Source organism: Miniopterus natalensis, chromosome 9, assembly GCF_054644295.1.
Source record: "Miniopterus natalensis isolate mMinNat1 chromosome 9, mMinNat1.hap1, whole genome shotgun sequence".
Taxonomy (NCBI): domain Eukaryota; kingdom Metazoa; phylum Chordata; class Mammalia; order Chiroptera; family Miniopteridae; genus Miniopterus; species Miniopterus natalensis.
The window spans coordinates 27506428-27520351 of NC_142089.1; the positions used below are offsets into that span (position 1 = coordinate 27506428).

General features: G+C 34.3%; 1 protein-coding gene across 3 annotated transcripts in view; it reads right to left on the bottom strand.

The window, feature by feature from the left end:
* Positions 1-573: 573 nt before the first annotated feature.
* STIL (STIL centriolar assembly protein) overlaps positions 574-13924 on the bottom strand; it is a 40144-nt gene continuing 26793 nt past the window's right edge. For 2 of the 3 annotated variants that reach the window (XM_016199299.2, XM_016199301.2), the window contains 5 exons: positions 11881-12046; positions 9714-9945; positions 6921-7134; positions 4935-5185; positions 574-2078 (listed from right to left, as the gene is read on the bottom strand). In XM_016199299.2, the coding sequence (XP_016054785.2) occupies positions 1289-2078; positions 4935-5185; positions 6921-7134; positions 9714-9945; positions 11881-12046 (1653 nt within the window). In that variant the 3' untranslated portion in view covers positions 574-1288. The remainder of the gene's footprint in view (positions 2079-4934; positions 5186-6920; positions 7135-9713; positions 9946-11880; positions 12047-13924) is intronic. The other variant, XM_016199300.2, reaches the window with a different exon arrangement.

Consider the following 13924-nt stretch of genomic DNA (forward strand, 5'->3'; position numbering starts at 1 on the left):
AAACTTAATATTTAAGAAGGTGGGGGTGGAAGGGAAGCAACTATTGATACATTCAAAAACTTGGACACATCTCAAGGACATTATGCTGAATGAAAACCAATTTCAAAAAGCTGCATACTATGAATCCACTTATATTAAGATTCTCAAAATGACAAAATTCTAGTAATAGAGAACAGACCACTTATTGTTAGGGGTTAGGGTTGGAAGGAGGGTAGAACTAGTTTCTTTGGGGTGATGGAACAGTTCTTTCTGTATGCTGACTGTGGTGGCGGTTATGTAAAGCTATAATAGTGATAAAATTTCATAGAGCTATATACCAAAAGGTCAATCAATGAGTGGGTGTAGAAACTTGTGAAACCTGAAAGGTCTGTGAAACCTGAAAAGTTACTAATACTATACCCAATGCCAATTTCTTGATTTAAATAATTTATCATGGTCATCTAAGATATTACTTATCATTGGAGGTCACTGGGTGCAGGGTACACCCGAATTCTGTACTACTTTTGTAAATTTCTAGGGTCTAAAGTTTTTTTTAAAGAGGGGGAGGATATGCTATAGCAGAGGACAAAGGAGAACAGTCAATCTAGACATTTTTATTAAATTTAATAGATATTTTAGTTCTATCAAAAAATTAAAGCATTTGAAAGACAAAGTTTATAAAACACTCATACCCAGTAATTTTCTTATTCTATGATTGTGCTATATGTTGAACATGTTACATTACTTCAATTCACTATATAGCAAAAGTTTTACTTCCACAGGATTTAACAAATATAGATCTTAAGAGGACATATACACTCCTTGAATAAAAAGATCTTAAATTATTTTTTAAAAACAAAACTTCTCCCTTAAATTAAGGGTTGATTTAGCTAATTTAGTCAAGGTCATGATGACTTTATGCTCTTTTAGGTGATACTGGCTAGATGCAGAGATGAAACATGCTAGGAAAATACTTTTCAAAACGTACAGTATAAAGCACAGCTCAGATCCAGGGTTGGATAGTGTGTTTACCTAAATTTGTTGAAACAACTATTCTCAGGGTTTGTTTTTTAAAAAGGTTTCAGTGACACTGAAAGCTCTCTAACAAAGAGAACTTAGCCATACTACTAGCCAGCCATCTTATAGACAATCAGGTCACTTGCTCAGCTTTTTGAAATCAGCTGTTACCAAAAAACAGGGTGAGCCCTAGAATAATTAGGAATCCTCAAACTACCAAAAGGCTCTGGCTTCTCTAAGTGTCTTCAGAAGATACCCTGTCCTCATATCAGGAGGGCAACAAGTTAAAGGTTTAAAATAATTTGGGCAACTGTCTGAGACGCTTTACATCTAAAAAGGTGCCTACAGAATTCATACTATTCATTTGCTTTAAAGTTTCAGAAGGTTTCAAACTTTCAGGAAAAAATGGAGTGTCCCTTTCATTTTCTTTGTCAGGATGTTGGGTAAACTCTGCTTTTCCAGTTCGGAGGTTCACTGCAGGACTTGATTTAAGGTTCTTTAATAAGCAAGCTGGGTTTTCATTGAACCGCTGTGCTGCTTTTGGCTGACCAACTGCATTTGTAATATTTCTCAGTACTGACATATCTGTGGGGGTACCCAAGGATTCACAGTTATTACAATTAATTATTTCACAGGCATTCCTAGAAGGCTCCTTCTGACAATCAAGTTGCTCAGGTACGGATGTGAGGTTTTGATTCAATAACTGTTCACTCTTGTTTTCTGTGTTCTTTGGAGGCTCCTCTTCATCTTCACTACTTTCACTGCTTTGTATGAGTCCATATCTCTTCAAATATTTTTTGGTTGCAAATGACATGTTGTTTGGTGAAATTAAACTAAGCCCCACTGTGTTCCTGTCTGTATTAATATGTAGAAGGCTAAAGGATGAGTCACCGTTATTTTGGTTTGATCGAGTGAAAGACAGTTGTGACAGCTGATTTTCATTTAAATATTTCAGAGCTATAGCATTTGCCTCCATGCTCAAATCCACACTGTTAGGGCTTAAGCCACTCATGCCAACATTAGCAAATGACATGTAGTTTAATCCAGAGATCACTGCTTCAGGGCTGATACACGCCAACACACTGAAAGACACAATGGAGTAGGCCATCATTTATCTTATTTTGAGTACCAAATAGTGTTATTCTAAATGTGTTCCATTCTATGACAGTAACAAACGGTCTTCAGCTTTAAGCCTCATGGTACTTTTTAGCTGAGTGCTAAGTCTTGATGATCCAGATACATTCAAGGGATAAATATGGTAATCTAGAAGGCAATCTATGATTCACAGACTGAAAGAGGAACACAAATTAATTTTCCTAAATTTAAACAACAGTCATGGTTTTAAGACAAAATACAGGCTCCAAACTGTAAAAGTCATTGGGTAAAGTAAATATTGGTAAAGTAAAAAAGTGTAAACAAAAATAAAACACACTTGATAAAATTACAAGCTCTGGCAAATAGCTCAGAATATTAAATTTTTCATAGTTGAAGAGATTCTATCTATAATGAATAAAAACATCAACCAGTCTCTGTCTATGGACTAATGTGTGTGCGTTGATTTTCTTTCATTAGGTATAACCTTCAACTCACTTTGGCTGTGTTATCTCATTAATGTTAACTTGTTGACTTACTTTCCCCTTTATATCATATATAAATAATAGCTGCTAATTTTTATGGATGTCCTTTTATGTGCCAGCACTTTGCTAAACACTATCTTATTTAATCCCACAGAAACCTTTCTCAGGGAGGTCATCCATATCAAACATCTCAACTTTATTGTCTATTCCAATACCTCCCATTTCCCTTCCCCTACTTTCCTATTTTCTCCTTAGCACTTATGGCTTTCCATAAATACCTAACTCACATTTCTTATTTATTGTCTAGCTCCCTCATGAAAGCCCAGGAATTTTTGTCTGTTTCTGTCTCCCACTGCAGTATCCCTTGGTGCCTGGTAGCAGGCACTCAAAAAATATTTACCAAATGAATAAAAGAAGCAGATACTATTATTATCTTTATTTTACCATTGAGAAAATTGAGGAATCTCCTTAAGTTGAACAGCTAGTGACTGGCAAGCTGAGATCAGGCTCTATGCCCACCATTCCATTATACTGTATTCAGCAACTTATATTTTGCTATCAGTTTTTCTGTTCCTTAAAAATTAGAGTCTTTTGTGTACTATTTGTTGTGGTAAACAGTATACTCTAGTCACAGAACAGGCTATGACTTTCCATATCATTCAATGAAGAAATTCATCTGTTTTGTATGTGCCTGCCACCATGTGTGTCCTTACCCCTACAAAACCCAAGTAACTATCAGGTATTTTCATTCTCATCATTAATATTCCCTGAAACCAGTGATGCCATCACCAAGCGATGGGAAAGTATGCTCAATAATGCTGGCCTTTGTAAGGAATTCTTCCTCAACCTTTAATGCTTTGGAGACTGTCAGAAAAAGATGAGAGAGATACTACCAATTTATCTAGACATTGTTCTTTTAGGATGTATTATAATGATAATATCTGCTGAATATACAGTCCTTTTCTACTTTCTTTGCATATTTCCTAAAATTATAAGCAGTTTGCATATTAAATCAGAGAACTTGTGCATACTAAAAATATATATCTATAGATATTAATGTAAATCATTTGAAAAAGCAAATAAAAACTTGTATTCAGTAAGTTCATTATATACTAAAATGTGTTAATTTCTATGTTTCACACTAGAAACATTAAAATAGGGTGGCCACTGTGAAGAAACAGGTTACTTAAAAACTACTGCCTATAGGCAGCCATGCTAAACGTAAGGGTTCCACATAGATAGCAGTGATCTGTGCGTTCCAACCAATGCTATATAGTCTCTGTCTCACAAATGCTAACCTCACTCCCCTACCCTGTTGGCAGGAAAATAAACTGGTACAACTGTTTTGGCAGGCAATGACAATATCTACCAAAACCTCACATGCACGCATCCTTTGATCCTGCCTACCTGTAGGAATCTATCCCGCAAAGATACTTGTAAAAGTAGTAGAATGATGTTCACTTAGCATTGTTTGAGATAAGAAATAAGAGATTCAGACTAAAAGGTCATTAATAGACGACTAGGGTTCACTATATTATAGTACATGGGTACCACAGAATTTTATGCAGCTGTTTAAATGCATGAGAAAGAACTGCTTGTGCCTATAAAGAAAAGTAAGCTATAAACGTTAAGCAAGAAAACCGAAATCATCACACTCATCACACATGTATATACTTGAACATTTCTAGAAGAATATAAAACAGACCAGAGAAGTAACCTTGGAAGAGTCAGACTGAGAAGTTTGGGGAGTAGGGGCTCTTATACTGTATCTGATATTCTTGTGTATTATTTGATATATTTTTTTAAATCATGAGACTATTACTTTTGTAACTAAAATACAGCAACAAAAATAATTAACAGAAAACATGCTAACCCGAACAATGTAATTTACAGATTTTACCCTCTTTAAAAATAAGTATGTGCTAAGGTCATCTTCGATGAAGAGGAATCTGAACAGAACATACAAGCTGGAACTGGTGAGCAACAGGTAAGGCCCACATGACCATACTCTTGCCTTTCAGATGGTACAACTGCCTATATCCAGAAGCTGGCAGACACTATCCCTCCAGGAACTTTCCAGACACCAGAATGAATAAAAGCTCATTTTTCTTTCCCCAAGACTCCCAGAGCTTTTCATTGGCATCTTTACCCAGGAGACATCTCACAATATCTCTGTAATTACTTATGTAACCCCCTCTCCTACTAAAATGAAGAATATGATTTCTTATTCATCAGACATTTAGCAGGCCCTGAACAAATGATAAATCAATTGAACTGAGTGGCAAGCTTATACCTGTTCTCATGAGACTGCTGCAATACATTTAAAACTTATTCACCCTTTGAAACAAAGTTTAAAATTACCTGGCGTGATCCACTTTATGTGCATTTTTCTTCACTTTAGTGGGAGAATCAATTTTTACACCAAGGTTTCTTAGTTGCTTAAGGGTTGCATTAAGAACACAATCTTTGTCCACCAGGCCTGAATCATGGTTTTTTTTCTTTGCATGGTAAACTTTTGGGGTTCTGGTGCATTCATGGCTAATAATTACTGCTTTGGTAGATGGCTGCTCAGTTTCTTTGGAGGAGTTACTTAATAGGTGGTTCACTTGACCCTGATGAAAAGGAAAAAGACATACTTGAAAAATGACTGTTAACAATCTTAGAAAACAAAAATGTAAATAATAGTATAAATAAGGCCACGAACAAGTAAAATAGCATCTGAAGTATCAAGAACATTTGAAAGTATTACAGGTTTTTAAATAAAAGCAGCCCATCCTAATGAATGATTCCATCAGGCCCTAGAGGAAACTTAGAATGTCTCTTCATGGGTGGTGGGCACACAATGGAATACACAGATTATGTATCATAAGAATGTACACTTGAAACCTATATAATCTTATTAACCAATGTCACCCAAATAAATTTAAAAATGAAATAAAAATGATTCAAAGGGAGGAAAATAATAATAAACTTCCATTTTCTTGCATCAACATATCTCAAAAGTAAATTCTCAACATCTGTGAATAAAGTTTCTGTCCTGATTTTAAAAAAAAGAAAAAAGAATGTCTGTTCAGAACTTGTTCATTTTAATAAAACCAATAGATTGAGAGTAGTATTTCAAGTGTTTTCAGGACTTACAGTAAATTCTTTTTTTTTTTTTTTTAATTTTTACTGTTTCTTTCTTTTTTTTTTAATATATCTTTATTGATTTCAGAGAGAGGAAAGGAGAGGGAGAGAGGGAGATAGAAACATCAATGATTTGAGAGTCATTGATCGGCTGCAGCCCACAACCTGGGCATGTGCCCTGACCGGGAATCGAACCCCAATCGCCTGGATCCTAGGTAGATGCTCAACCACTGAGCCACGCCCGGTCGGGCTACAGTAAATTCTTTAACAAAAGTTTTAAATCATGCTCTCATTTGAAAAATGACGTTTCAGTTATACCTTTCGTAGATCTCTATGACCTTCAGAATCTGACTCCTTTCTTTTCTCGCTCTGAGTGAGAATGAATGCTATCTCTGTCCTCCTGGCATTAAAGCATATTTCATTCGATGAGCACACAGGTGCAGTCTAGCACGTAGCAGGCAAATAATAAATGTGTTCACTGAGGAATACTTAGAGGCCTGTGAAATAGGCGTAATTAGCCTTTGATTGCAATGAAGAAACCGAATGTTCCAAAGTCTACAATTTGGATGGAAGTGACAGCCAGGGTTATGTGACCTTCATGACCCAGTTCACATTCGAACTTTTCCAAGGCAACTATTTCCTCCAATCAGAATTATCCCTTTTTAGTTTGTGCTGCCTTTGCTTACAGCACTTCTCCACCTGCCCTGTGTTTGTTACTGGTATCCATGTGTTATTTCCGCTAGGTTCTCAAGAGCAGAGACTGTGATCTTCATCTTTTATATTATCTACTTTACTTAGTTCACTTTCTTAGAATAGGCTAAGTACTCAACAAAATCCTGCTTGCCCAAACTGAAATCAGTAAATATTATCATAAATATTCTACTTCTTTCCAATGTTCAAACTTCCTGCAAACTCTTGCTTGTTTTTTATGGTACTAACTTCAGTCTAAATGTGGTCTAATATCAACATTTATGTTTTTAAAATAAGGCTTTTTATCCTGGCCATCTAAGTACCTAATAACTGGCAAGCTTACAGTAAATTACTGAATTTAGGTTATTATAATTTATGAAAAGCTAAAAGAAAGAAATGATATATCATTAATTTGTAGAAAATCTTTTTATATCAAGGTCCCAATCAGCTTAAAGATAGAAAAGTCCTGATTAGTACATCCTAGACTAAATAACCATCTCACAGGAGATGAAATGCTTTACATTTTCTTACCAATAAATCCTGGTATATTTTCTGGTTATCTGTATTTTGATGAGGCAAGGGTTGCATTACTTGCTCAATTTTTGGTTCCCCTGAAGTTTCAGAGTTGTTACTAGCACCCTCTGTTGGTCCACTCTGTAAGCACATGCTTGCGCGCTCTGCCACCAGGGAATTGGGAAAGACCACAGGCACATCAGGTTCTTTTCTGACAACTGGGGAAGAGCTGCTTGAAAGGATATATATAATGTAAGTGTTAGTTCTCAAGTTCACATATATTTGAAGTGCAATAACTCTGGAAGAAAGAGGTAAGACTCAGGCAGCATTCTGGTTTGTATTTTCAGCTCTTAGTGATAAGCATCTACTCTTGATAGGCTGATATAAGCTGGGTCATGATATCTTTTTGAGTTATAGTATTTATAATATATTTAGACAACTTTCTTGGAAATTTGGAAAACAACCTGTTGATTTCTCCTGAACTTGATGCAATAAAAATTTTTAGAGTTTAAAGATACTAAAGGCTTATCTAGCATTTTTTAGATACTCTAAAAATTTTTAATATATTATTTGTTTACTTCAAGTTTTAAAACATAGTTAAGATCCTTGTCAAATGAGTTCCTAAGCCGCCATTTATAATCACATTACATACTTGGTGGTATTTTTCTTTTTTATGCTTTCATGTATTTTTCAAATTCTGTACAATAAGCATTTATTACTTTCAAAATTGGAATATGTACATTAAAAATGGCAATGGGAAGCATTATTTTAAAACATTTCTTGTAAGAAGAGTAATCTGTGGTTATTGCAGAAAATAGAGAAAAGTCATAATAAATATTAGCTGGCAGAAAGGGCCAGGCACTGTTTAAAGTACACCATCTCATATAATCCTTACCAAAAAGACCTATGGGATAGATACTACATTTTATCCCTATTTGACAGATGAGGAAACTGAGGCACAAAGGTTAGAGTTAGATGACTGCTTAAAGTTATACAAAGTATAAAGAAAATAAAAGTCACAGGTAATTTAATACCTAGTGATAACCACTGTTAACATTTCATATATTTGGATCTATGCTTTTTTTCTATAAATATATATTTTTTCTGAAAAACTGTATTATAGCTTTGGAAGCTGCTTTTAAAAACCTAATGTTATATCATGAGTATCTTCCCCTTTTGTTAAGTATTTTTAAGAATAAGTTTTAATCTTTACATATTATTTCATTTTACAGATATGGTATGATTTTTCTAATCATACTTCTTTAAAACTCAGCTTATTTTCAATTTTTTCCATATTGTTTGATTTTAACTTGATATGAAGCGCCAAACACTCATTTGGTACATGAGAACCTCAATAAAAATTAGCTGAAATGAATCTTAAATTCTAAGAAAAAAGTCAATAAATTTGACTACCTAAAGTAAAAAATCATTACATGGCAAAAAAACATCAAACAAGGTCAAAAGACAACTGATAGACTGGAAGAAAATATTCACAACATATATCACAATCAGCTAACATCTCTAATATATAAAGAACACTTAAAAATTGAGGGGTAAAGGACAAAACTCTAATAGAAAATGGTATAAGAAAGGCAAGCAGATAATTCACAAATATATCAAAATGACTCTCAACATGAAAAAATGATTCAACTCATTTATAAGTTTAAAAATGAAAATTAAAACAATACCAAGATGCCATTTATCACTAATCAGACAGGTAAAAAAATTTTTAAAAAAATATGACAACATATTTTTTTGCCATGGCTGTTGGGGGGACAGATAATGTCATATACTGCTGATGAGAATGCAAACTGGTACAACCCTTCTGCAGGAAAATTTGGTAATACTTAACAAAACTACATATGCAAGTAACTTTGGATGCAGGAATTCCCCTTCTAAAACAATTCAAAAATACACATGAACAAAGTAATTCACTGTAGTTTTGTTTATAGTTGAAAAATATTGGAAACAGTCTAAATGCTCATAAATAGGAGAATGTTTTGTTAAACTATGGTACATCCACACAATGGGATATTATACAGCTATTAAAAATGAAGACGATCTCTAGGAATCTATTTGGAGTGATTTCCAATATACACTGCCAAATGAAAAGAGAAGAGTTTAGGAGAGTACCTAAGGCATGCTACTTTTCTACACTTCCTGTAAGAAAGAAAGAACATAAAATACAGATATATGTGCTCATTTGTACAAAAGAAATACAGGAAGGATAAGCCAGTAACCAAAGAGATAGGGTGGGAAAAGAGGTGGAAAAAGGAGAATTTGTTTCACATACTGACAAAACAAATGAAGTCAACCAGAATATGGAGGGACCTCAAGATGGAATACAAACAGTAACATCTAATGGCACTGCAAACAAATAACACAACCACATAAGGGAACGGGGAAGAAAAACTAACCGAAGTAACTATGAAAAAAGGTATTTTCATTGGATATTGTAAGGCTAAAGATAAAAACTGTAAACAAATATACTCTAGTAAATTCAGAATTCTTAGTAATTCTGAAACTACTTTATGTGTATGCTAGGATCGAACAACTAAGCATAGCGTACATAACAAGAGCCAGGTTTCTCACTGCTGCGGACAGAAGTTTTAAATAAGAAAAAGGCATGTAGGATTGGAATCAGAGGATTGGTATGAAGTCAAGGATTTTCAAGTACAGATAGATACATATGGAAATAAATGTAGATATAGATGTATGCATGAGTTAGCATGCACATGAGTTAGATCACCAAAAGAATCTTAGAATTTAAAAAAAAAAAGTAGGATGAATATTGAATCAGAGGTGCCTTACTTGGATACAGAAAGTGGCTGATTAAATTCTTCTTCCACAGCAATGTTGCTCTCTTCAAAACTCGGAATATCAACTGCTTTTAATGAAGATGCACTACTTGGAGGACTAGTGACTTCATTATTAATAACAACAGAAAAATTCATGTCCTCACTGGAAATCTTAGTATCATCTTGCTTCAACTGAGAGTCAGGCTTCTGATGATCACCTGTTGCATTCCAAAACAAGCTAGCACCTGGAGATTAAATGTTTTAACAGATACTGAAACAAATATTCCACTACAAAAGTAATTCTCTGACAAACCTTTGTTAAGTAAGACTAGTTAAATTATTTTAACACAGTTACCTAAAACTGTTTTCAGATTATATTTCCTCAGAAATGTCAGTTAAGTGGAAGGGGAAAAGATAGAAAACTGGGGTACAAAAGGAGAGGAGACATTCTGGGCCCTGATTCTTCAAGAGGTGCAGCTCTCAAATGATGTGGTTTACATATTAAGATTTTTAATGCAATTGTGTGTGTGTGTGTGTGTGTGTAAAACTGCTGTTCTGAAAAACAGGAGAAAATATGTAAAATACAAGTCCCTAGGCTCTCTGATTTTGATACTTAAATGCAATATATATATATTTTTTTAATAAGCCTTTATTGATTTCAGAGAGAGGAAGGGAGGGGGAGAGAGAAAGATAGAAACATCAATGATGAGGGAGTCATTGATCGGCTGCCTCCTGCGTGCCCCTTGCTGGGGATCCAGCCCAAAACCCAGGCATGTGCCCTGATGAGGAATCAAGCCTCAATCTCCTGGGTCATAGGTCAATGTTCAACCGCTGAGCCATGCTGGCTGGGAAAAACACAATATTTATAAAGTTGTATTAGGGATGTTTCAGGCATGTATTTAAAAATCAAATGTTTCCAAACTTTATGGATCAGTTGCACAATTATTTGCAGAACTATTTGCATGTATTATTACTTGCTTGCTATTTTTGTCAACTCACTTTCTTTTTACATAGTTTCATCATTTCCAAGAAATCACAGATCTGAAGCATTATATTTTTCCAGGATTCCTAAGAATAAATATATTGCCAAAGTATAAAATATTCACCTATATACCACCCCAAGCCAACTTTTGAACCTCAGTGGTATACATTCTACAATTTGGGAAATACGGCGATATAAAATGATTTAAAGAAATAGTTAAAACCAAAAAGTAAATCCAAGTCAAAATGGATTCTCCTTTGAGGGCCAACTTGGATAATTTTATGAAAATAAATTAATAAAAGCATGATTTAATCTTGTATTCAACTAAACATTAAAAATCACATTACCATTATATATTTTTCAAAATCAAGAGACCAACATTGGTACATTACTATTAATTCATACGGTAGACTTTATTTGGGTTTCAGCAATTTTTCCACTAATGTTCTTTTTCTGTTCCATAATCCAATCCAAGATATCACAATGCATTTAGCTAGAGTAACTTTTGAATCTCCCTCTTCCTCAACTGCTACATCCAATTAATTATCAAATAGTATCAATATCTTACATGACTCTTCATTCTTATCAATCACTACCCTATATACTAGACATCTTGTTAGACCCTGGGGACACAAAGTTGATCTTGAAGATCTCATGGTGGTGGTGAGTAAACATGTAAGCAAACATGTCATTTACATTACTGATTGTTTTAAGGCCTCCAAATAAAGTAGATAGTCCTTTGTGAAAGATGTAAAAAAGGCTCTCCATAACATTGTAATGTAGGGTATTGAACAACTCAGAGCCTTGTGTTTGTTCACTGAGCCCGTACTATTTTCTCTACCTAATCTGTGAATTCCACCTACTAAAATCCTACATACCCTTCAAGGCCCATTTTCAATTAACAGTGCATAGATGAAGCCTTCCCTGATCCCTCAAACCATAGATGATTTCTCTTATTAAAACTGGGTCCAGCCTGAGAAAGTAGCAAAAACAATGTATTATGTTGTGTAGTTTCATATCTGTTTTCAGGTATAGTTTTATTTTACAAAGACTTTAAAAAGTTACATTCTCATTACCTGTATTTTGGTTCTATTTGAACCATGCACCAATTTCAATGTAAAAACATTTTAAAGTAGACATAAAAAGCATTTAAAAAAATTCCTTGCAAATGAAAAAAAAAAGAAAAGAAAGAAATTACCTGTGCTCACGGCAATGCTTACACTTTTTCTCATGTGTAAACCAGGGGACGACTGTGCTTCCATGGAAACCAATTCCACTGGTCTTCCAGTCTGCCCTGTGTCTTGAGGGGTGGTTGTCTTTGGGGAACAGGGCTGAAGAGACTGTGCTTCTAATAAACGCTGAATCTGTATCAATTAAAAACATACTTTAAACTGACAGGGAAGTAATCAACAGAATTGGCAGCTGAATTTAAATATGAATTACATAGTGCCCCAGTTATAAATAACTGAAATTTATTTTCTTACATTTCAACTAGATAATACCATAAACTTATTCAATGTATTAAATCACTAACATTCGTTATTAAGAAACACTTTGGGCTATTTGTAAATTTAAAAGTGATAACAGCCCAGCCAGCGTGGCTCAGAGGTTGAGCATCAGTCCCCAGTATGGGGTGTACAGGAGGCAGCCGATCAATGACTCTCTCATCATTGATGTTTCTATCTCTCTCTTCCTCTCCCTTTCTCTCTCTGAAATCAATAAAGACATATTAAAAAATAAAATAAAATAGAAAACATACAAATGTTTAGATTAGCATTCATAAATTGACACTCATGTAGAAAAGCCTAAATGTTAACAATTCAATCCTACATTTTACTCCTGTTTCACTTAAAAATCAAATTCATTGTTTGCAATAGCAGAAACTTCAAACTGCTGAAATAATAGATCAATTAGAAAATTGGTTATACTTCATTACAACAAAATCCTATGCAGAATAAGACAGTTCTATATACACTATATAGAAAATGTGTTATACTTTTAAAAAATTTAAATGTTACCTAAAAAAGTTTTTAAAAATTTACATGAGCAAAATATTACATGTATTTATCATAAAGCATTTTCTGTATCATATTTTATATTATCTAAGTATAATGATTCAGATAATCTAGATCAGAGCCAGTAATCTATAATTTATATTTTAATTAAATAAATCCCAAATAACTGAGATTTTTAGCCTCTATAAATCTTTTAAAAAGAAAAAAAATGAGAAGCTTTATTTATTTATTTTTTTAAAAAATATATCTTTATTGATTTCAGAGAGAGGAAAGGAGAGGGACAGAGAGAGGTAGAAACATCAATGATGAGAGAGTCATTGGTCAGCTGTAGCCCGCAACCGGGCATGTGCCCTGACCGGGAATAGAACCCCGATGGCCTGGATCCTAGGTTGACGCTCAACCGCTGAGCCATGCCCGGCCGGGCAGAAGCTTTACTTTAATGTGAAGTATTAAGCTACACTAAAAGATTTGCCGAATGTTTATAATAATTTGTTAAAATCCAACTTACATTTTACAATTTCAATTAATTTGCCTAATTTGAAAAAAACAGCAAAGCTCAATTTTTCTCAGGTATCATATCTAAAGTATTTTTGGGCAGAATTTTATTTTATTTATTTAAAATATATCTCTATTGATTTCAGAGAGAGGAAAAGAGAGGGAGAGAGATAGAAACATCAATGATGAGAGTCATTGATTGGCTGCCTCCTGCATGCCCTCGACTGGGGATCGAGCCTGCAACCGGGGCATGTGCCCTGACCAGGAATTGAACCCCGATTGACTGGATCCTAGGTCGACGCTCAACCGCTGAGCCACGCCTGGCTGGGGAAGGCAGAATTTTAAAATTATCATTATCTTTTTTGTTTTGTTTTTGCAAAATGTAAACACTATGATTCCAATTTTATAAAACAAAGATTTTTAAAAAAATCACATATGTACATATGCCCATTATACACATATTTGCAAAGTTACAGGGTCATGGAAAAAAAATACGAAGAAGTATATTTTGGGTTGTTTCCATTTGCACTGGAGGGAAAGAAAGGAAGGGAGGATATGGGGTAGCTATGTGGAAGAAGGGTGTCAGTGAGGAAAGGCAAAAAAGGACAATACTTAAAATACTCAACTGTGCAAGAATATCATTAAAAGACTAAGAATGTTGCCATAAAGACCACAGGAAAGGAAACTTTCAGAATAAAATGAGTGGAACAAGTCTAGTATAGATACACTGAA